The 24,141-nt window shown below is 39.7% G+C and overlaps 1 protein-coding gene across 9 annotated transcripts in view; it reads left to right on the top strand.

The window, feature by feature from the left end:
• The window catches only part of USP54 (ubiquitin specific peptidase 54), a 167,257-nt gene that overhangs the window by 44,937 nt on the left and 98,179 nt on the right, over positions 1-24,141 (top strand). For all 9 annotated transcript variants that reach the window (XM_060694164.2, XM_087872318.1, XM_034435269.3 and 6 more), the window contains 2 exons: positions 7,045-7,818; positions 21,778-21,870. In XM_060694164.2, coding sequence (XP_060550147.2) covers positions 7,672-7,818; positions 21,778-21,870 — 240 coding nt within the window. In that variant the 5' untranslated portion in view covers positions 7,045-7,671. The remainder of the gene's footprint in view (positions 1-7,044; positions 7,819-21,777; positions 21,871-24,141) is intronic.

Here is a 24,141-nt window from a genome sequence, read left to right on the forward strand (position 1 = left end):
GCTGGTCTTTTTGGATGCAGAGAAGGCCTTTGATAGAGTGGACTGGAATTTTCTACTAAAGACTTTAAAAAAGATGGACTTTGGGGACCAATTTATACAGGCGGTTTCAGCAATTTATCAAGAACAAAAGGCACAGATTATTATTAATGGAAGTTTGACAACAGACTTTAATATTGAAAAAGGAACAAGACAGGGTTGTCCGTTATCCCTATTGTTATTTATTTTAACATTAGAAGTCTTGTTGAATATAATATGGGACTCGAGCACTTTGAAAGGAATAGTGATAAGGCAAGTGGACTACAGAATAAGGGCATTTGCAGATGATCTGGTAGTTACCCTAACACAGCCGATGGAATCAATAATCCAGATGAAAGACATTATAGAACAATATGGTACAGTATCAGGATTTAGATTGAACCAGAAAAAAACTAAGATGATAGTTAAAAATATGACACAAGATCGAAAACAGGAACTTGAAAGCAAGGCAGGTTTTGAGATAGTACCAAAGGTTAAATATCTAGGAGTTCAAGTTGCAGAATCAAATTGTTCCAAAATAATTATGAGGTGTTGTGGCGAGATGTACAGAAAGATATGGAGACTTGGAAAAAACTGCAGCTGTCTTTACTTGGAAGAATAACAGCAATTAAGATGAACATTTTGCCAAGATTTCTTTTTTTGTTTCAAATGATTCCGGTGCTTAAAAGTGGTAAACAACTGAGAGAATGGCAAAGAGGATTGAATAAGTTTGTCTGAAATGAGAAAAAAACGAGAGTGAAACTGAAAATTATGCAAGATGTTCCAGAAAGGGGAGGCCTTAAACTTCCAAACCTACAATTATATTATGAAGCAGCAGCTTTGACTCAAGCAAGTGATTGGTTTGGAAGGAAAAAGACTGGAATATTGAATATAGAAAGTTTTGATCTTGAATTTGGTTGCATGCTTACTTATTTTATGAGAACAAAGTGGATAAAATATTTAAAAGCCACATACTTAGAGACTCTTTGATGAGAGTTTGGAAGAAGCACCGACTCAAATGGGATTACAAAATACCGCTATGGCTGGATCTTGGTCATATCATGTGGAATACAAATATAATGTCACTTGGGGGGGGGGTTATATAAAGAAGTTCTTTTTGCAGATGCGGGCAGATGGCAACTGAAGACTTTAGAAACGCTGTTGGAAGAAGGGATTAATTTAACTTGGCTACAGTATAATCAACTTCAATTGAGATGGAAAGAGGACCAAAAAACTGGTATAATGATGCATGAGGAAGAATTGGTTAGACATATAAAAGAGAAAGGTCCAATGCATATTAAAAGGGTTTATAATGTTTTGTTAGAAAGGGATTCAGAAACTGAATTGGTTAAAGATTGCATGATAAAGTGGGCACAAAATTTTGCAGAACCAGTGATATTGGAAACATGGGAAAAAATATGGGTTTAGAATGTTAAATTTACACAGTCGCAGAATTTGAGGGAAAATTTTTATAAAATGTTTTATAGATGGCATTTAGATCCTAAGAAATTGTCGTGCATGTACCCTAATGTTCAACCAAAATGCTGGAGATTTGATTGCCTAGATGCCACATATTATCATGTGTGGTGGACTTGTAAGAAAGTGAAGGCTTTTTGGATAAAAATTTGGTGGGTTATGCAGAATATTTTGAAGAAAAAAATTCAGTTTTCTCCACAATTGTTTTTATTGGGTATAGTTAAAGGTTTTACATTGGGTGAAACAAAGTTGATATTGTATATGATAACAGCAGCGAGATTACTGATAGGTCAATATTGGAAAAATGAAGCTATGCCTACTATTGATGAATGGACTTTGAAGATGGCCAGCTTTGCAGAGATGGCGAAGATTTCAGCATATTTAAAAGATTGCTCACAAGAGACTTATGTATGGGAGTGGAAAAAGTGGATAGATTATGTGCAGAATAAATATCAAACTAGGAAATATCAGATAGCTTTTAACTGAAAGTATTATATAGAGATAGAATAATTGAATTTTGTGAAGATGTGAAAAATATACAGGGGGTGGAGGGGTTCAAGTTTTATAAAAAGGGGATTTTGATTTGGATTATATTTTGTGGAAGTCCGGGGTGGGAGGGGTGGGCTAGGGAGGGTTAGGGAGGTTAGGGAGGGGTAGGGGGGGGAAACGGGGGAGAAAATGTAATTGTAAAACTTTTTCAATAAAAAAAAAGAATGGGCCAATAAAGAGGATAATGAAGTATATTCAGTCTGGGAAGAATACCTTCCTAAATAGGAGGCCCTCAGCCAATTGGCCAAAGTGGATTCCAGCAGGAAAATTGGTATGGCCACTAAGAAGATATTTCTCTTGTCCCCATTAGTTGTCTCCCAGATATGGTTGGGACATAGGGAAGGGTTTAGAATTGCTAGAGTAGAAGCTGATTCATCGTTCCTATCACCCATCTCCTTCCACTAATGACTGTATGACTGTAACTTTGTTGCTTGTATCCTTACTATTTATATTGACTGTTTCCTAATATGATTTGATTGCTTATTTGTACCCTATGTGTACCCTATCATTAAGTGTTGTACCTTATGATTCTTGACAAACGTATCTTTTCTTTTATGTACACAGAGAGCATATGCACCAAGACAAATTCCTTGTGTATCCAATCACACTTGGCCAATAAAAATCGTATTCTATTCTATTCTATTCTATTCTATTCTGTGATTGGAAGACTGATGCTTAAACAAAATGGAGCTAAGATTAGGGAGATTTAATAACTAATATTTTGGATGGTATCTGCAATCAATCTAGTAAAAAATAATTTTCACTGTGGTTGGGTAGATATATTGGGTTAATCCATAATATGTTTTGCTTTGTTTTGCCAAAATCAGTAAGATCAAGCAATTCTGGTTTACAAACCATAAATTTAATCGTAGATTTGATTTTTATTAAGACCCATCTTAGTTGTAATCTATATATATAAAAAAGGATCTATGCATATATATATATACGATCCAGCATAACTCTGGAATGGCTTGAGCAATTTCAACCAAACTTGATACACAGATGATTTACCCTCTGGAAAAAATTACTGTGGGGGTAACACACCCTAACACCCCTCGGTGTGTGTGTGTGTGGGGGGGGGGGTGACAGCATAACTGGAACGTCTTGAGTAATTTTAATCGCTCAGATTCGGGAAGATCTGGACTCCGACTGGATAGTCTCAGGGGGAGGGACTGGGGCAGGTCTTGAGAATGTTATCTGGGATGAGTTTGATCCTGTGACCCCTGAGGACGTGGACAGGATTCTGGGTAGACTGAACGCGACCACTTGTTTATTGGACCCGTGTCCCTCCTGGTTAGTGCTGGCTTCTTGGGAGGTCACACGAGGCTGGTTCCAGGGGATTATAAATGCTTCGCTGGGTGAGGGTGTCTTTCCTGCCGCCTTGAAAGAGGCGGTGGTGAGGCCTCTCCTCAAGAAGCCTTCCCTGGACCCGGCAATGTTGGTAAATTATCGTCCGGTCTCCAACCTTCATTTTGTGGCGAAGGTTGTTGAGAGTGTGGTTGCGCAACAGCTCCCCCAGCACCTGGATGAAACGACGTATCTGGATCCGTTCCAGTCGGGCTTCAGGCCTGGGTACAGCACGGAAACTGCATTGGTCGCGTTGGTTGATGATCTCTGGAGGGCTCGGGACAGGGGGTGCTCCTCTGTCCTGGTCCTGTTAGATCTCTCAGCGGCTTTTGATACCATCGACCATGGTATCATGCTGCACCGGTTGGAAGAGTTAGGGGTGGGAGGCACTGTGTTGCGGTGGTTCTCCTCCTTTCTCTCTGATGGGTCGCAGTCTGTGTTGACAGGGGGACAGAGGTCGACCCCGAGGCCCCTCATATGTGGGGTGCTGCAAGGGTCGGTCCTCTCACCTCTCCTGTTCAACATTTATGTGAAGCCACTGGGCGAGATCATCCGTGGTTTCGGGGTGGAGTACCATCAGTACGCTGATGACACCCAGCTGTACATCACCACCCCGGATCACCCCAACGATGCCCTTGAAGTGATGTCCCGGTGCCTGGAGGCCGTACGGATCTGGATGGGGAGGAACAGGCTCAGGCTCAACCCATCCAAGACCGAGTGGCTGTGGTTTCCGACGTCCCGATATAGCCAGTTGACGCCATCACTGACTATTGGGGGCGAATCATTGGCCCCCATGGAGAGGGCTCGCAACTTGGGCGTCCTCCTGGATTCACGGCTGTCTTTAGAAGAGCACTTGACGGCCGTGACCGGGAGGATTTTTTATCAGGTCCGCCTGATTCGCCAGTTGCGTCCCTTTCTGGATCGGGACTCGTTACGCACGGTCACTCATGCCCTCGTCACCTCCCGCCTGGACTATTGTAATGCTCTCTACATGGGGCTCCCCTTGAGGAGCACCCGGAGGCTCCAACTGGTGCAGAGTGCGGCCGCGCGGGTGGTAATGGGAGCGACATGGCGCTCCCATGTAACACCTCTCCTGGGCGAGCTGCACTGGCTCCCGGTGGTCTTCCGGGTGCGCTTCAAGGTTTTGGTTACCACCTTTAAAGCGCTCCATGGCTTAGGGCCTGGTTATTTACGGGACCGCCTACTACCACCAATAGCCTCCCACCGGCCAGTACGCTCTCATAGAGAGGGACTCCTCTGGGTGCCATCAGCCAAACAGTGTTGACTGGCGGCCCCTAGGGGGAGAGCCTTCTCTGTGGGGGCACCTACGATCTGGAATGAGCTCCCCCCGGAGATATGGAGGATCCCGGATCTGCGCTCCTTCCGCCGTGCTGTGAAGACCTTTTTATTCCATCAAGCGGGCTTGGCCTGATCTCTTCCCTTTTTAAATATGTAAATTTTAATCTGTTTTTTAAATTATTGGGGTATTTTAATTTGTCTGGGCCAAAAAGTTTAATTTGATTTTATCGGGTTTTTAAATTTTGTGTATTTATGTATTTTATTGTTGGCTGTTCACCGCCCTGAGTCCTTCGGGAGTAGGGCGGTATACAAATCAAATAAACTAAACTAAACTAAACTAACCAAACTTGGTATACAGATGACTTTCTCTCTGGAAAAAAATACTGTGGAGGTAACACACCCCTAATACCCCTCGGGATGTCTGTGTGTGTCTGTGTGTTCCAGCATAACTCTGGAATGCCTTGAGTAATTTTAACCAAACTTGGTATACAGATGACTTATTCTCTGGAAAAAAATACTGTGGGGGTAACACACCCTAACACCCCTTGTGTGTGTGTGTGTGTGTGTGTGTTCCAACATAACTCTGGAACGCCTCGAGCAATTTTAACCAAACTTGGTACACAGATGACTTACTCTCTGAAAAAAAATACTGTGGAGGTAACACACCCCTAATTACCCCTCGGGATGTCTGTGTGTTCCAGCATAACTCTGGAATGCCTTGAGCAATTTTAACCAAACTTGGTACACAGATGACTTACTCTCTGGAAAAAAATACTGTGGGGGTAACATACCCTAACACCCCTCGATGTGTGCATGTTTGTGTGTTCCAGCATAACGCTCAAAAACCTCCAGCAATTTTAATCAAACTTGCTACACAGATGACTTATTCTCTGGAAAAAAATACTGTGTGGGTAAGACACCTCTAATACCCCTTGGGGTGTGTGTGTGTGTTCCAGCATAACTCTGGAACACCTGGGCTGCTGAAATGAAAAGGAATGAATTATATCTATAGTGTCAAATCACAGTACTTTTGACAGTGATAGTGTGCATTTTGTATTCAAGTTCTGTTAAGATACAGCCTGTTGTGCCTTTAAATGGCTTCTAATGTACATCACATGGAGTTGCCATGGTAATAGCTTCACAGTACTCCACAAGGGAGCTCCCTCTGGTAAGGGGGATTGGTTCTTAAACAAACAAACAAAAATAAACCCCCTAGGCCCTCAGCTTCAAGCAAAGAGGGCAAGTTGTCGGGGGAGGTGCCTGCTAATGCAGATAATCACCTCAAAGACTGTTCCCTGTAGATTTTTTCCCAGGCTGTTGGCCAGGGCAATTAGGTCTCTAATTCTCACCACAGTGAGCGATGGCTTTTCCTGTCTAATACAGGATTGGGATAAATAAATACCCGGGGAACGCCGGGTTATCATATATATATATATATATATATATATACTTTAATAAAGTATACTTGGCTGAATTTGTACATATTAATCCATGTCATAATTTATACAATATAGCAAATAAAAACCAAACATTTTTTATTTTGTTTGATACATAAACCCATCATGCATGATGTGTGAAGCAAATTACATTCATCAAACCATAGTTAAGCAAATTGACTTTGCATGTTGTATAGATTCAGTCTCTGGTTTAATTACATGCATTCTGTTAATTGATGGAATGAATATCAATTCTCTGTATGTAAACCGTAGTCTAAAAATAAGAATATTCACAAAATAAATATATTATACAGGCCCTCTGTTGTGTTAACCAAAGCAAGTCCACATACTTAACATAGTTTATTAATATTTTTGTGAAATGTTCCCATTTTTCTACAAGTATATGTAATTATCTTAAAATTTCCTTATAAGAGAAGTATTTAAGAAGGATGTTTCTTGTTTTGTTTGGTTGTGCATTCTGCTGCTGTAGTTCTTACTGTACTTCAGGACCAAATAAAGAATCTCAATCAACAATCATTCCTACTAACTGATAATGGTGTAATATAATATGTTTGACTCAATCAACTTTGATTTTAAAAATATGTTTTTGTTATCATAGCAACAAATGTAACCAATTCAGTAAAATACACACCACTTTTTACTTATCATTTACTGTTATCCAAATTCATCACATTTAACCTGTTCTAGTACTATTTATGGAAAAGTGTAATTATTATATTTCTTTGGTCATTTGGTGGGATTTTGTTTTCCGTTCCTTTGACTTTGTTCCTGAGTTTCTGGGGCGAGGTGAGGGACTGCTGATCTTGGTAGAAGAAAACTAAGACATTAATTAAATTACGCAATATTCTCTCTCTCCCTCTCTCTCTCTCTTTTTCTTTCTTTCTCTTTCTGCCACAACTAGACATTCTGCTCACAAGAAAAGGAAGAACAGAAGATACCACTTAAGTCTTGCTGAGGAAATTACAGGAACCAAGAAGATCCTCTCTGCCTGAATTAAAAGACAGTATTGAATCTCTGCTTGTTTTGCTTATAAAAAGTGAAGCTGCCTGTACCAATATTCCAGGAAGAAAATGACAGAGGAATAACAAGCTTTTTGGTTGCTAGTTTTTTTTTTCTTACTTCATTTTGCCTGCTTATTAGTCTACAGAAATTACAATAGAACATAAGGTTATTTTTCCGGTTTTTAGTATTTTTGAATATGTTTTACACTCTGAATAAACTTTTTACACTAGATATAGGACTTCATTATGATCATTCTTGGAAAAACTATTTTTTTTTTTTAGTTTGCCTCCCATTTTTTTCAGATACAAAGATGTTTTCCTGTCATAGCTTATTACCGTAACAATATTGCAGTATTATTTCTGGATTTAAAAGAAATACGGCGTTCATGTCACTTCATGAGATACCACTGAGGAATGTGGAGGAAGTTTTATATTTTAGCATTGTGTAACTTAGTTTTGATTTTGAATCTTTAAGCCACAGACACACCTATAGAACCAGTTTTATATTGCATATCCAAATGTGAAAGATGTCTTGGAAGAGAAATTATTTTTCTGTGGGACAGGGTGGTGTGCAAGACATGTTTACTCCACGAAATACAACATCTATAGCACCAAGTAAAGGTCTCAGCAATGAGCCAGGACAAAATAGCTGCTTCCTGAATAGTGCATTACAGGTAAGAAATCTGAAATAATGTGCCTATCTTTTATATAAAAATGTTCTAATGTTTTAAAAGCATATATAATTCAGTGCTATGGAGTCCAATTTTGTTGGACCCTATTATAAACTTCTCTTAATGTAGTTTTCAGATTCTCTGGCATAGTATATAGCATACATATATTCAATATGGATATAAGATATTTAGTATCTTGGATTTGAATCCTTGTGTTAGTATTTTGCTTTCATTTTTAAAATAACAAGGTTGGTATTATACCTTTCCCGTGACCATTTTTCAGAATGTATCAGACAACAAAATTGTTTTCCTGCTTTCTTGGTATTGCCACAATAGTATATTAAGCACAAATACAATCATGAATGCTTCATTTGAATGGATTTTTGAGAGGTTATTGGAGTCCTCTTAATTTCTTTGCATATGAAAATAAATAAGAGACATGAAGTTTTGATGTAAACTTTTGTGAATAAGGCTGATAGGTGGATAAAAGAGACACTTAACTTAAAAATCTTTTATTTAGTAAGAATATTTTCATTCATTATAAAAACGTTTTTATTCAGTAGTTAAAGAGGGCAAGAAATGTTCTGAGAGTTTTAACATCCTATATAGCTTGTTCGGCTTTAAGAAGATATAGGGGAAAGTACATCATCAGAAAATAAGAAAATGTCAGAAAAACTAAAAGACTAAAGTCATAATTTTAGAGTTCCTAAAAACACTGCCACATACAAAAGATTTGTAGACTGGAGGCAGCTACTGAACATGGAAATCGGAGCATACATCCTGGGTACTTTACTGTATATCTCATAATGTAACACTGTAAAGTAAGATAGTCTGGGCGATATGTTGTAATCAGCTTCTTGTAAAACATAGCATAGGGAATAAAGTTGAGAAACAGGATGGGAGACCACAAGGAAGAAGTGTTGTGGCCCGTCAGCAGCCTGTGCAGATTGTAGCTGATTCCAACAACGAGGAGGCTGGTGTGGTGCTGCGCCAGCAGCCTGTGCAGCTGGCGCTTGAGTCGGACAGTGAGGAGGCTGGAGAAGATGTGGTGCCAGAGGCAGGGATTCAGCCAGGGCCTTCAGAACCTCCAGAAGCTCCTTTAAGTGAAGAGGACGAAGAGGAGGAGCCTTTTCTCAATGCACGGGCGCGCAGAGCTGCCAAAAGGCAGGAGAGGCTCCTCAGGAGGAGGTCTCCTCAAGAGTAAAGCTTGGGGCTAATTGGCCACTCCCTTAGCCTATTTAAGAAGGAACACTGCTTGCAACAAGCTGTAGAGAACAACTTTAGTTCACTCTCCTTCGTGTCTGCAAAATTGCTCCTGAGCTTTCTGCCAACGCTAGTAAGACTGATTACCTTATCTTAGAATTCTGGTAGGCTGTTAAGACAGTTCATTAACAGCCTTTGAATGATAAAGACTAAGTTATTTGAGTAAAATAAGCTTTGTATAGAGTTTGTGTGTGCTGCGTTCTTTGGGGTCCGTAGCTGGGGCAGAACAAGAAGTGGAAATATGCATCCACTTGGCAAAAGACAAACATTGTGACAGAACTAAAATGTGAGAATTCCTAGAACTTGACAGAATAGACCCCTAATTGTTGCATCAGGAATTTCTTTTTTTGTTTTTGTTTTTGTTCCATCCTGAATCTAGCATTAATGCCAGAATTATTTCAACAGTGCAAGAAGAGTTCTGATCAGATGGAATGCTTATATTTTATATGCAGAGCGTCTCAGTGTTACACATATTAGTATTTCCTATTTTTATTTTTATAATTCTAGCATATGGAAGCTTTAGCTATAAGTATTATAGCTAGAATGTTAAGCATTACAGCTGATAAGTGTTTTCAACAAAAAATACAAAAATTGATGATTTAATGAACAATGAATAAAGGAAGATATTTAAACCCCCTTCTCTCTATGTTTAATATAAAAGTATAATTTTCAATAAAATATAAGCTAATAATAATTAATAGTGCAATTAATATGAGAGTTTTTATCTAAGTCCTAAAGCTATATATAAACATTTGGTTTATATATATACATTTGGAGCAAGGGGCTCTAGAATGTATGTCTATAATATACTGTAAAGAATATCTCATTTAAGTTCCTTTTGCTCTTCAGATTAGTCTCTTGCAGTAATAGCATTTTCCTGTAAATACTCATAACAAATTAGATACAAGACTTGGTAGACAGTATGACTTTTACTGTCATAACATTAATAAAGGGAATTTGTATAGTTTACATACCACTTAGACCAAAATTAATTGACCACTTCGTTTTTTATTCAACATTAAACTTAAAGCAGATTTTTTTAAATTTTTTATTATTATAACATAAAATGATATTACAAGACATACAACATTTATATATATATATACTCTCTTAACAGCTATTTCGTGATGATCTTCTAGTATTTACATTTTCTCCCTTTTCCCTTTATATTATTCCAGTTTCTTCTTGTCCTCTCTCTTTTAATTACAGTGTATTTATTAAGACCCCTATTAACTTTATATTTTCTATACATTGACATATTCATTCTTTCCTTTTTTTACATTTCACCCCTATTTTTCTTCTCCATTATTCCTATTCCTATTCTCCAGCCACTTATACCATTTGTGCCAGATTATATAATATTCCGTATCCTCTTTTTCTTTAAGCTCTTTTGTTAATTTATTCATCTTGGCACACTTTAAGATTTTTTTTTATCAACTCTTCTTCTGCTGGTATATTTTCTTTTTTCCAATTTTGTGCGTATGCTATATGGGCAGCTGTTACAATGTATAAGATCAAATATTTTATTTCCTTGGTGTATTTTTCCGTAAATATCCCTAATAAGAATGTCTCTGGTTTTTCGTTCATAGATTGTTCTATTATTTTCTCTAGCCATTCTTTAATTTTAGCTCAGAACTTCTTTCCAGCTGGACATGTCCACCAGAGGTGGTAGTATGTTCCGTAGCTCTTGTTACATTTCCAACACATTGGAGATTTACTTGTAAACATCTTTGCAAGTCTAGCCGGGGGTAGATGCCATCTATGAAACATCTTCAGCTGGTTTTCTTTGTATGCTGTGGACATTGTTAGTTTTGTATTTATTTGCCACATTTTTTCCCATTTCTCCAATTCTATTGTGTGATTAAAGTTTTTTGCCCATTTAATCATTGTATCCTTAACTATTTCTTCTTCCATTTTATAAAATTTGTATATTCTACTGATTAATTTCTCCTCCGTCCCTTATATAATTTTGTTCAATTCATTTTGTTCAGGATGTATCGCATTTAATTTTGTGTCTTCTTTATATTTTGACCGAATTTTCGTATATGTCCACCAATCGATTTCTCTATTTAGATCTTGTTCCAATTCCTGTTTTGTTTTCAGACTTCCTTGTTCTTTTAATATATCTCTATATCTTATTATCTTGTCCTACTCAGTTAAATTTGGATGCTTTAATGTTTCTATAGGTGAAATCCAAATTGGTATTTTTGTGTAATGTTATTTTTTAATCTTGATCCAAATTTGTAGCAATGCATTCCTTAGTATGTGTCTTCTAAAGTAACCATGTATTTTATATTTTTCGTTCCAAAGGAATGCATGCCATCCCACTTGCAAATAAAGCAGAGATTTTAAGTATACAGTTGATCTTGAATGATAAATTGACCAAAGTTCAGTCAACTTGTGACTTTTTTAAAAAAGATTACATTAATTAAAAATCACATATCAGATTATCCACATTATTTGTGAAGCATTTTTTTCTTTTCCACAACTAACTTTGTTTTCCTTTAATAAATAATCATTACTTCATATTCATACTTTCATAATTATGTCTTATGAAATATATCCATTTGTCTGTGGTTTGCCTTTTTAAATAAGTAGATAATGTAGATACTAATCAGATCCTGCTGTATGGATACTACTCTGCTTGAAGAGAGGAGGTATATTTAGAACTTTTTAGTTACTATGTAGCACAGACCAAGTCATGAGAAAATTACTGATATTTCATTATTTTGGTCCCAACCTGTTTAGGGCTTTAAAATCATAAGTATCCCTGTTTCCCTGAAAATAAGACCTATCCCAAAAATAAGCCCTAGCATGTTTTTACACATGCACCTAATATAAGCCTTACCCCCAGTTGGGATGATGCATTGATTGGACCAAGTGATGGACAAGTGGGTGCAGGGGAAGGGACTTGGACTTTCTTTTGGGTGGGGAAAACCTGGAAGCTTTCAGATTCGGGTTTTCCCAGATGTGCCAATATGATATCTCTAATAAAATGGAACTTTGAGGCACTTCTAGTCTCAGAGTTTTCTTTTGTTGGGGTGTTACTTGGAACCCTGACAAGTGGACCTACATAGGAAAAAATAAGACATCCCCCAAAATAAGCCCTAGTGCTTATTTCAGAGCCTAAAAGAAAATAAGACCGGGTCTTATTTTCTGGGAAACACAGGTATTTTGGATTATTCCTAAGAATACACTGCTGACCAATAAATTTGAAATGGGAAAGCTGTTATATGCTCTGTTTTCCTAGCAACTACTCAAAATTCTGGCTGCCATATTTTAGATAATCTCTAATTTTTGGAGGATCTTCTGAAATACCCTTGCAGTGTGTTAATCTAATTGAAAGGTGACAACCATCACTTTGACCAAGTTAGCATACTTCAGAAATGATAGTGTTGGGGTAACATTCGAAACTCAAAGAATACTTTGCAACCCATTCTAATTGCCTGCGTATCAAATGCTCCCAATTCCACCTACTCCTTCAAGAGAATGCTGCTCCATTCAAGATGGATAAATCACCAAATTTGGATCAGTCTTATCCTTCAGAAGGCACACCTCCAGTTTGTTCAAAATTATTTTCATGCTTTGAGATCTGTTTTACTTGCAGACATTGGTTCACGATATTTACTGCCACATCACTTGAGGATAGACTAAAGATAGGGTATGTGTGTATACTGCTGTTCATTTTTCCTAGGAGTTTAACATCATAGGTAACATTATTTTCTGCCTTCCCAGTAACCCAGATAGGAGACATGACTGAATGAATTAATTCTACATTATTATAAGGCTGTAACAGGATTTTGCAAGTGTGGCAGCAGAAAAGGTCCTGCCACCACTGTTAATTACTTAATCCATTAGGGCAGATCCTTTCTTTTTCCGACCATTAAAACACTGGGTCTCCTGCCTCTCTTGTCTGATTGTTTCCTAGGCAGCATTGCTTCCCCCTTTCCCCAAAGTCATTCACACATTCCATTACAATTATTCATAGAGACCTACCCAAAGTAGTATTTTGAAACAACCTGACAAATAGAATATACAAGTACTGTAGATCATGATAAAGCATTGTCTTCTCAATCTACCTCTCAAGATAATATTTTTATCAGTAGCATTGAAAAACCAGTTGGAGGACCAATGAGGTCATACTCTCAAACACCACTAACTATTCTAGATATAAACCATCTACCAGACTGAAACTTGAATCAGGACTGAAACATATTCAATCACCTATTTTAATCCAAATCTTTTGGAGCTGTGATGCCACTATTTAATTTACCTTATCCAAAAGAGAGAGAATGATGGGCCAACTGTTAACTTAGTTTTGTCCCTAGTTGTCATGGAGGCAGTGAGGTCCTGAGTCATATCAGTCTCAGGGCTGTTTCAGTAGTCCTGGTAGGAAAGCTGTCTGACAGCAGGGTGTACTGGACAACATCTCTAGTTCTCTGTCTTGTTCCATACTTCCCTGAAGAAGACAGGCATTCGAGACACTGGTAAATTTGTTGGTAAAGGAATTAAAGATTGTTTTGCCTGTACCTCTCAGTACCCAGTTGATATGTAGTTGTTAGAGAATATGAAATCTGAGTCTAGAGGTGTTGTAGAGTATATTATGTACAGTGATATATAGATTAACTTTGTTGTTCTGAATCAAATGCTTCATTATATTTTTAAACTTGTTGCAATAAAACTCCCAGAGATCTACCAAATTGGAGAGGGGGCCAAAATGTGATATGCATTAATATATTATTCTACTCTGGAATAGCTCATTTGCTACCTGACTCGTCCCACAGCAGTCCAATCAGCAATAATTTCTTCCCCTTTCATGCAGGGAACAGATATCACAGTCTTACTGAAACTATAAGTAATTTAACCAGGTAACTTTACTTATAGGGATAAAAGAAAAAGAATTATTAGCACCCCTATTTCCAATAGTTACTTCTCTTTTTCCTTTTCTATTTAATAAAGGGCTGGCTAGTCTTGGATTGTCTAGAATAGCAGGTAGTCTAATAGGTAAATTATATTCAATATGTAGATTATATTTTGGTGTGGATGGAAAATTGGAGGAGTAGTCAGTAGCAAAATTTTGTTTGACAACTTGTTAGATAGGGTCTTCAGTGAGGAGAAAGATGTCAAAAGGTGGAAGTCAGCAATTTTTCCTTTTATTGTTGTATATTGATTTTGTGAAAGTTTATGTGACTCACAGTATTGTTACTTTGTATTACTAACTGAAGCAATGTAATGAATATTAGACACTAATCTGTGATTGCAGTAAAGTTTATGTATGTATTATATTGGATCCTATTTGATGTTTTTATATAAAACAGGAGTACAAAATACATACAATTCACTGAGATATTTTACATTTGACAACAATAGAAAACAAATTATAAAATAAAATGTACTGTCTATTAATGGGCTTGATGGCTGGAAAGTTGACAGTCCAGGTTGAAGATCTGAGCTTCATGTGGCAGGCTGAGTTCCTGTCCTTGCTCCAGCTTCTGCCAACCTAGCAGTTTGAAAGCATGCAAATGCTAGTAGATAAATAGGTACCACTTTGGTGGGAAGGTAACCGTACTCTGTGATGTCATGCTGGCCACATGACCATAGAAATGTCTTTGGACAGTGTTGGCTCAACGGTCTTGAAGTGGAGATGAATACTACCCCCTATAGTCGGCAATGACTAACAGAGTAAAATCTGCAGGGACTCCTTTACCTTTACCTTTATGTCTATTAATAGCCAACATTGCTATTTAATTAGCTATGGTATAGTCTCTGTAGTATTAATATAACTGCTTAATCAGTTATGATTGTATGCATAGCAGATATTACCAGACACCAACCTTCTATATACCAAGTGTATTATAGATTTCTGGTGCTTGAGGTGCTCACTGTACATGGGATGTGGCACCACTAATGGGGCCTGCTGGACATGCATGCAAACCTGCCTTGGTCTCTTGCCTGAAAATGAAAGATGCAGAGAAGGCTACTTTGCAATTCAACTGAGTGTTGAAAGTAACAATTCAGCAAAATTCTTTTGAATGGTTAAGAGTCTACTATCATCTGTCCCAGACAATCCCGTATTGAATCTTTTTGAAGCCTGCTGTGACAGATTTGCAAGTACTGGTAATTTAAAAGACACCTTCATGTTAAATTTTCACTGCTTTGATACAGTATCTTGTGACATGTCCAGCTATAAATATAAAGGTTGCAGTGTTGGATGTAATCACTATGTCCACTGGAGGAATCCACAACCACAGCATCCCAGATAAATTGGCATCCACATTCTGTTTAAGCATCTCCAGTGGAAAGTCGGTCACCATTTGAGCCAATCTTTTCTACTGGTGAACAGCTCTTGCCACTGAGAAATTTTTATCCAACTGAAATTTATATCCTTGTAATTCGTTTCTTGTGGCTGTCATTTGGAACAACTCTAAACAACCCATCCATCTTGTACATGATAACCCTTCAGATTAAGGACAGCTTTCACATGTCTCCACAATATTCTGTTCTTTACTACTGATAACTAATATGGTAATTAATAATTCAACTGTTTTTCATTACTTTTCCTCCCCTTACTAAACATATTTTAGTTAGTCAATGTCTTTCCTAAAATATGGTGCCTGGATTTAGGTAGTCTAGAAGTTGGACCATATACTGCTACCCAATAGTTTTGAGATTTTCCTGATCCTTCTATTATTTTTAAAGTTCTTTTCTATCTCCTCTATACTTGTGTGCTTTGCATATGTGATAATCATATTTCCTAGCCTGTCATCCAAGTCATTTCTAAATACGGTGTTTGAAAAAAGAACCGTATGGAATGCTATTTATCCATTCTAGCTTGAACGTAGCCACTGACATAAACCCCTTGGATATGTCAAAGAGTATGGGTATCATTGTTCAACCAATTTGGTATCTATGGTATCTATAGTTTAGCCTATATTTTAGCATCTTCTTTACTACAATCTCATAGAAGACTTTGTTGAATGCTTTGTTGAATGTGATGCTTATGTTGCCAGCATACACAAAGTCAACTAATCCTGTCACTATGTCAGACCAGATCAAGAATTTATTCTAAGTACTCACAAACTGATTGCTTACTAATATTTATTTATTTATTTATTTATTTATTTATTTATTTATTTATTTATTTATTTATTTATTTCATGTATTTATATGCCGCCCTTCTCCAGAAGGACTCAGGGCGGCGAACACATGTTAAAAACATGTACAACAAAATCCCATTTTAATCCAAATTAACTAATAAATAATAAATAATAAAACCCAGAATCAGAGTCAGACTATTTGCTTGAACAGCCAAGTCTTCAGGTCCTGACGGAAGGAGCGGAGATCAGGAGCCATCCGGAGCTCAGTAGGCAACTCATTCCAGAGGGTGGGAGCACCCATAGAGAACGCCCTACCCCTGGGTGCCGCCAGACAACATTGGCTCGCCGTCGGAACCCTGAGGAGAGTAGCCCTATGTGAGCGAACAGGACGGTGAGAGGCAGGCAGGAGAAGGTCCTGCAAATATCCCAGACCTAAGTCATGTAGGGCCTTATAGGTGAGAACCAGCACCTTGAAGCGGACCCGGAGAACCACTGGTAATCAGTGCAGCTCACGCAGGAGAGGTGTTATATGGGAGTAACGAGGGGCTCCCATAACAACCCGTGCGGCTGCATTCTGGATCAGCTGGAGTCTCCGGGTGCATCTCAGGGGCAGGTCCATGAAGAGGGAATTGCAGTAATCCAAGCGGGAAGTAACCAGGGCATGAGTGACAGTGCAAAGGTCATCTCGGTCCAGGAAAGGGCGCAACTGGCGCACCAGGCGAACCTGTGCGAAGGCCCCCCTGGTCACGGCCGTCAGGTGGTCTTCTAGGGACAGCCGAGCATCCAGGAGGACACCCAAGTTGCGAGCCCTATCAACGGGGGCAAGTTTTCCCCACCCATCAAAAGTGATGGGGTCTCTGAAACCCGAGATGCCAACATCCACAGCCACTCAGTCTTGGAGGCGTTTGAGTCTGAATCTGTTTCTACCCATCCAGGCCCACACCGCCTCCAGGCAATGGGACATTACGGAAAGGGCATCTCTGGAGTGGTCTAGGGTGGAGATGTATAACTGGGTATCATCAGCATATTGATGATATCTCACCCTGAAGCCACGAATGATCTCACCCAGCGGCTTCATATAGATGTTAAAGAGCAGGTGGGAGAGAACTGACCCCTGAGGCACCCCACAATTTAGGGGCCTCGGGGTGGACCTCTGCCCCCCCCACCCATACAAACTGGAAGCGACCTGAGAAGTAGGAGGAGAACCACTGTAAAACAGTGCCTCCCACCCCCAACCCCACAAGTCGCTGCAGTAGGATACCATGGTCGATGGTATCAAAAGCCGCTGAGAGGTCAAGTAGGACCAGGATGGAGGAACAACCCCCATCCCGAGCCCGCCAGAGATCATTCACCAGAGCGACCAATGCCGTTTCCGTGCTGTGCCCGTGTCAGAAGCCCGATTGGTACGGGTCAAGGTATTCCGTTTCCTCCAGGAACTGTGGGAGGTGTTGCGCCACCACAGTCTCAACAACCTTCGCAATGAAGTGAAGGTTGGAGATGGGACGATAGTTATTAAGTGAGTCTGGATCCAGGGAAGGCTTTTTGAGGAGAGGTCGAACCACCACCTCCTTCAATGAAGCGTTGACAATTGCCTGGATCCAGTCTCTAGTCACCCCCCTGGCAGCCTAAACCAACCAGGAGGGACAAGGATCCAATAAGCAAGTGGAGGAACCAAGTTTACCCATAATTCTGTCCACTTCCTTGACAGAAACAGGGTCAAACTCAACCCAGATATTACTCTCAAGACCTACCCCAGTCTCCCCATTGGATTCTGCCCAGTCAGAGTCCAATCTGATCCTGAATGTGCCTAAATTTTATCCAATATTAGTATTAAGCTGACAAAACTATTTGCTTGCTTGTTAAATTTATATGCTGCCCATACTCCCCCCCCCCCAATTTTTGGAGTTAAAATATTTATACTTTTCCAGTCCTTTAGCATTGAACTTGTCCTTCATTATTTCTCCAAAATGGCATTCACAAACTTCTTCAGAAATTTTGCAGTAATTGGTTTGGTTCTAAGAAAGTTGTACAAGGGACACTATCTGACCTACTTATATGGTGGGACTCTTAAATTATTTAACTTTAAAAATGTGTGGACAAGAAACTTACAGGTTTTCAGCTTATCTCATGCTTCTTTTGACGTTTATTTGATGAAACCAAGGAGTGATGATTGGATTGATCCAGGGTGTAGAGGATACATCTCTCCATAAAGTGTCACTGAGTTTAGAGAAACTGTAGAGTCTACTCCTGAAGCCCCTCTCTGGATTGAAAGATTTATGATAACTATCCCCCAATAATGAACATCCTTTGATGAAAGACTGGGAAGTAAAGAGAGAAATGTCCTTGCAGCAGCATACATTATTGGAAGAAATAGAATATTTTCATCTGTTTTAGTCTGAGTTTAGCCCTAATTTTAGGACTGAATCAGCTTTGGTTTCTTTGGTGGAACAATGGCTGATGACTTCTTTCTACCAGTCCATGATAGAAAGTGTCCTCACATACTATATAACAGTATGGTACACTGGTTTGACAGCCATGAACAGGAAGGCACTACAGAGAGTGATTAACTTGGCACAAGAAATCATTGGTTGCCCCCTAACACCACTGGATGACATCACCAGGTCTCGCTGTTTCAGCAAAGTAAGGAAGATACTTAGGGATGATTCATACCCTGGCCTGTGTCTCTTTTCACTTTTACCATTGGGCAGAAGACACAGAAATATAGCTAGTCAAACAAACAGGTTTAAAAACAGCTTTTACCCATGAGCTGTTAGACTCCTAAACATAATATAGCACCACAAACAGATTAATATGACGAATTTCACTGGTGCCAGTGTAGTATGTAATATGTATATACCATGATACAAGATCATACACCAGTAATATACATGTCGCACAGAATATGCCATACATATGGAAATATATGACTTAAGTTTTTTCCCCTAACCACTTGTATAAGGATTATTCTTTATATTATTCATATTGTCTTGTATTCTTGAATGGACTGCACCAGTAGAGGCTAAACCAATTTCATTGTACACATGATGTACAATGAAAATAAAGGCTTTGAACTTGAACTTTGAACTTTGGTCACTTTGATGTGTGCAGAAACATTCAGAGGAAATACACCTTTGTTGATTTCCCAGGGGCTTTTTATACTCAGTGACTTGGTATCCTTCTGAATTATCTCCATGATAGAGAGTTGGAGATATGCTTTATGGTAGTTCAAGTGTCTACCTACAGGGAATTAGTTTCAAGGATAATTGGGTGACTATGCCATGCTGGCAGTTATTTGTGGGGTTCCCCAAGGCATTTTGTTTCAAATATTCTTATCTATATGAAACCACTAAGGATGATCTTCAGGAATTTTCAATCAAAGGGACATCAGTATGTGCATGACACCCAATTTTTAAACAACTTCATGATGTCTGAATCAAGAGATGTGATGCATGTCCCAAATAGATGCCTAGTTGCAGTTATGAGTTAGATGAGGGCTAATACATTGAGCTGAAGCTGTGGGAATAACATTGGGTGCTAGAATTTACATAGCAAGAATGCTGAAAACACATAACTAAGGATTGATGAAATGAGAACCTCTGGTTCCAGATTCGAGGTAATTTTTACATAAACATCCACCCAAGGTCACTAAGCAAACTGCCAAGTATGTGTTAATTAAAAGGATATGTAGAGTAAGCCTAGTGTTTAAACTTTTTGAGTTTCTTTAACTGCCCATTCATACTCTCCATGGCTGGCTTTTATGCTAGGGACTAATCACACAGTGCAGTGCTCTTCTACAACTCACTGTTGACAATCAGCAGCCACTACAATTCTGATTTCTTAATACTTTTTTGACTATTTTTGAGAATGAACTGACTACAGAAGCACACTCTGTTTATTCTTTGACCCCTTTGATTCCCCACTATGCAAGTCTTAATGCCCTCTACCACAACTATCACACTCGGCAGCAAGTACTTTCCTCCATCTCTGCCAAATATATGGACGATGCTGTTGAAATGATACAAGAGGGAACCATAAATGCTACACCCCCAGTTTGTTTTTCAGTTACATAATCAAATATAATGCTTATCATCAATGCTTATGCCCAAAATCTCACAAAACACCATTATTAAATGTCAAATGCAAGAGAAATATGTCAACAAGAACTTTCTCTATTTTTTTGTCAAGAAGGAGGCATTCTTGACCCTCCAGACAAATAGCCCCCAGCCAATCGGATGGCAGGCAGAAGCAATAGTGCTGCAGGGGCAGCATGTGATTACTGATGGGCGATTGCAGGGGCTGGGGGGGGCAGTGTGTGATGCAAGATTTTTTTTAAAAAAGTACTGCAGCTGCTCTGCACGTTTTGGGCCCTTGGAGAGTGCCTTGGGGAGGGGGGGCAGGAAGGGAGGGAGGGGTGCTTCAAGGGGACTTCACAAAGACAGGTTGGCTCGCAACTCAGCTCCAATGAAAGAGGGGAGGAGGAGCAAGGTAGGCATGGCTTCTGGCGTTGCAGGGGGGCAGCTGGGGGGGGCACAGCAGGCAAACAGCAAGGCCAGCACGGCTTCTCCAATTGCAGGGTGTGGGTGTGGGTGGGGGGTGGGGGAACTCATGCTAATGGCAAGTCCTGGCATTGCTGGGGGGCGGTTTATGGCAGGCTCTTACCCTTACCCTTGGTGTTACTTCCTTATTGCAAAGGCATGCCAATTTATTGTTAAAGTGCAGCAGCATTAATTGAATAAATGCTGAGTATATACTGGTTGAAGCAGTAATTACAGTGGTGTTTAAAAGTTTGTATTCCTTTTGAATTTTCAATATTTTTTCATAAATATGACCTAAAATGTGATCTGTTCTCCACACAAATCCTAAAGCTAAAGAGAACCAATTTAAACATATGAGTCATAGAGATTAGCACATTCTGTTTCTTCTGCCATGATTCTCACTGCCTTGATTCGATTTTTCTTAATTCTGCCCATTCAAGTGGTTCCTACTCATAAAATAAGAGAGGATTTTTCTCCCTCTTTCTACCATTCACAGTTCAGGTTCCCCTTTTATGTCATCTCCATCTCCTACAAATTTTCCTCTTTACATTTTTTTCCTGTTCTTACTAATTCAGCTACCTTGGTCTTTACTACTTCTGTAGCTTAAATAGGTAGAGTTGCCTCTCTTTCTATCCCTTTCCAGTCCAGTTCCTGCCCTTATGAACATTTCTGTCCTGTATAAGGGAAAGGACTGTTGCTGTTTCTTCTTGCCTGTTTCATTGGCCCCTTCTCACTTCACCTCTCTTCTGTCCCCATGCATTGCATCCATCTTAATACATCGCAATATTTCTCATTTATTTATTTATTTTTAATAAACCTTTTATGTATAGATTGTAACATTTAAGTAAAGGGATTTTCTGATTTTTTTATATACTCACAATAAAGATTATAAAATTATTCACTTTACATGGAAATATTTTTTTTATCAATGAATTACTTAGAATGTATGTACTAGATGCTTTCAAATGTAGTTATACTTTATATTCTCAGATGTTACTAAAACCAGTTTTCTTCCCTAAAACATTCTGAAGAATATTGATTAAAAGTAACAATACTTTGCTTTCTAGGTACTCTGGCATCTTGATATTTTTCGACGCAGTTTTCGACAACTTACAACACACAAATGCATGGGAGATTCCTGTATATTTTGTGCCCTCAAAGTAAGTGATAGAATGAATTCAATGGGAGTCAACAAATATATATCTATGTAACTATTAGAAGTATCTATATCTATAAAAAGAGTATTACTTTCATTACAAAAATACATTGATGTTATATTGAGTTATAATTTTGTATTCATATGTATATTGTTTGTGCAGCATTTCCACTAGATTTGATGTCCGTTCCTCCAAGCATGTCAAGGGATTTTAGAAGGTTGGCATTCACTGGTGTTTTCCCCTCCCCAAACATTAGCAAAAGCCGGAGCCTTTGGGGAGGGAAAACCATCAAGCTAACAACGTCCTTCTGAAAGGCTCAAAAGGATGGCTTTCACTAGCATTTTCATCAGATTTGAGATGTGTTTCTCCAACACACCTCCCTCCATTGATTTTCTGGGGATGCTGGCAGAGAAGATTGCAAATGGTGATCACATTATTGTGGGGCAGTTGTCACCAGCAGTGAAATCCACTTACCTTCACTACCGGTTCGGGAACGGGAGCGTGCATGTGCTATGCACTCGTGCGTCTTTTTGCGCATGCGCAGAGCCTTCTGCACATATGCAGAGGGTAAAAAACGGGATGTAATGGCATCCTGGGGGGGGTGAGCAGAGCCTCCCACTGCCGGCACTACCAGTTCATGTGAGCTGAATCGATCCAGCCGGATTTTCCCACTGGTTGTCACAGGTTGTAATTGTGAAATAGGTTGCCAAGTACCTGAAATTCAACCACATGACCATAGGATGAGACCATTTACAATAGCCAAAGGTGCCTTACAGGCTGCACAGCACCTGCTCCAACACTGTCATAAATGTGAATGCTCATAAAACAACCAGTTAAAACTCAAGGAGAGGTACCAAAGAAATGTTCTCTAGAACATCCTTTATTAGAAAAGACAGGAGTATTTCAAGTTTTTTTATTTAGAAAATGATAGGTCATGGTAGGGGTAAATAAAATTCTGCTTGGGGAGAAAATATTTCAACAAAACTAAAATGGGAGCGTATTAAGATAGGCTGCCTTCTACGTGTAAGTAGTAGTGTTAGTAGTAGTCAGCTTTGTTTATTTGGAAAAGATAATGGGGAATAAGGTTATTTATGACTTATAATGACTGTACATAAACTTCAGAATTAGAAAAAAATTATCTAAACATAATTTGTTGGGAAACATCAGTGGTGGGTTGCTACTGATTCGGCCCAGTTCTACCGAATAGGTAGTAACTTTAGGAACTAGTTCTCTGAACCGGTAGTAACAGCAGCCAGGCCACATCCCTGAACCAGTCCCCCAGTTGCTGCTTGCTCGCCCACCCGATGCGTCCGTCGTATGGTAAGCTGACCGAAGCAAAGAAGCCTCTTAGCTGCCTGGCCGCAGGGTGCTGAAAAGTCCTTCAGCTGGTGAGAAGAAAGCTGCGCATGCGCGAAGATAGCAGCGACCGAAGGTCTTTCCGGCACTGTACGCCAGTGGCTGGGTGGAAAAGAAGCCTCTTGGCTTCCAAGTTCAGCAGCAGGCTCAGTCCCTTCACTGGGTCGCTTTTCTCTGCGCCCAAGAAAGATCAAAAGGTGCAGAGCAGCCTTTAATGAGAAAGTCACCTAGATGAGGTAAAAGAAAACACCACTGAGGGAAGGAGCCCCCCCAAAGCTGCCGCTGTTGCAGCCGCCCCCCCCTCCCCACAGCTTGGAGCTCCAAGCGGAAGAAGTCGTCGGCTGTTGCGAAGAAGCGGCAGCTCTGGGTGTACCACGCCCGCTTCTTTCTCTTTGAGAGCCACTTTGCAAACAAGGTGCAAAGCAGCTCTCAAAGAGAACAAAGCGGGCTTGGCGCACCCAGAGCTGCTGCTTCTTCGCAACAGCGAGAGCGGAAGAGTTCACCCAGGAGCAACACCAGTGAGGAAGGTGGCTGGGTCAGAGGGAGGCGTAGCCCAAGCTCTCTGGGACAGGTAAACAAGTGTGGGGAGGCAAAAGGGAGCAGACTCGGCCCCCCACGTGTTGCACCCCCTCCCAGCCTTCGCCCACGCCTCCGTGCCACCAGCATCTCCTAAAGCTGCTGCCGTTGGAGCCGCGACGGACTGGGGAAGCCCGGTAGCAGCCATGAGCCATGCTTTCCTCTAAGCACTGTGGGCGGCAGAGGGAAACAGGTGCTTCTCCCTGCACAGAGCTTTCCGGATGAGACTTGGAGGAAAGCGCAGCTCATGGCTGCTAAATTTCACTTTGCTGCACCAAACGCTTTCCCATAAAGAGCAACAAAGGAGAGAAACAGCCGCTGATCTGGAGAACACATGGACTG

This window comes from Pantherophis guttatus, chromosome 6 (assembly GCF_059756535.1).
Source record: "Pantherophis guttatus breed Tessera chromosome 6, ASM5975653v1, whole genome shotgun sequence".
In the NCBI taxonomy this organism is placed as follows: Eukaryota; Metazoa; Chordata; class Lepidosauria; order Squamata; family Colubridae; genus Pantherophis; species Pantherophis guttatus.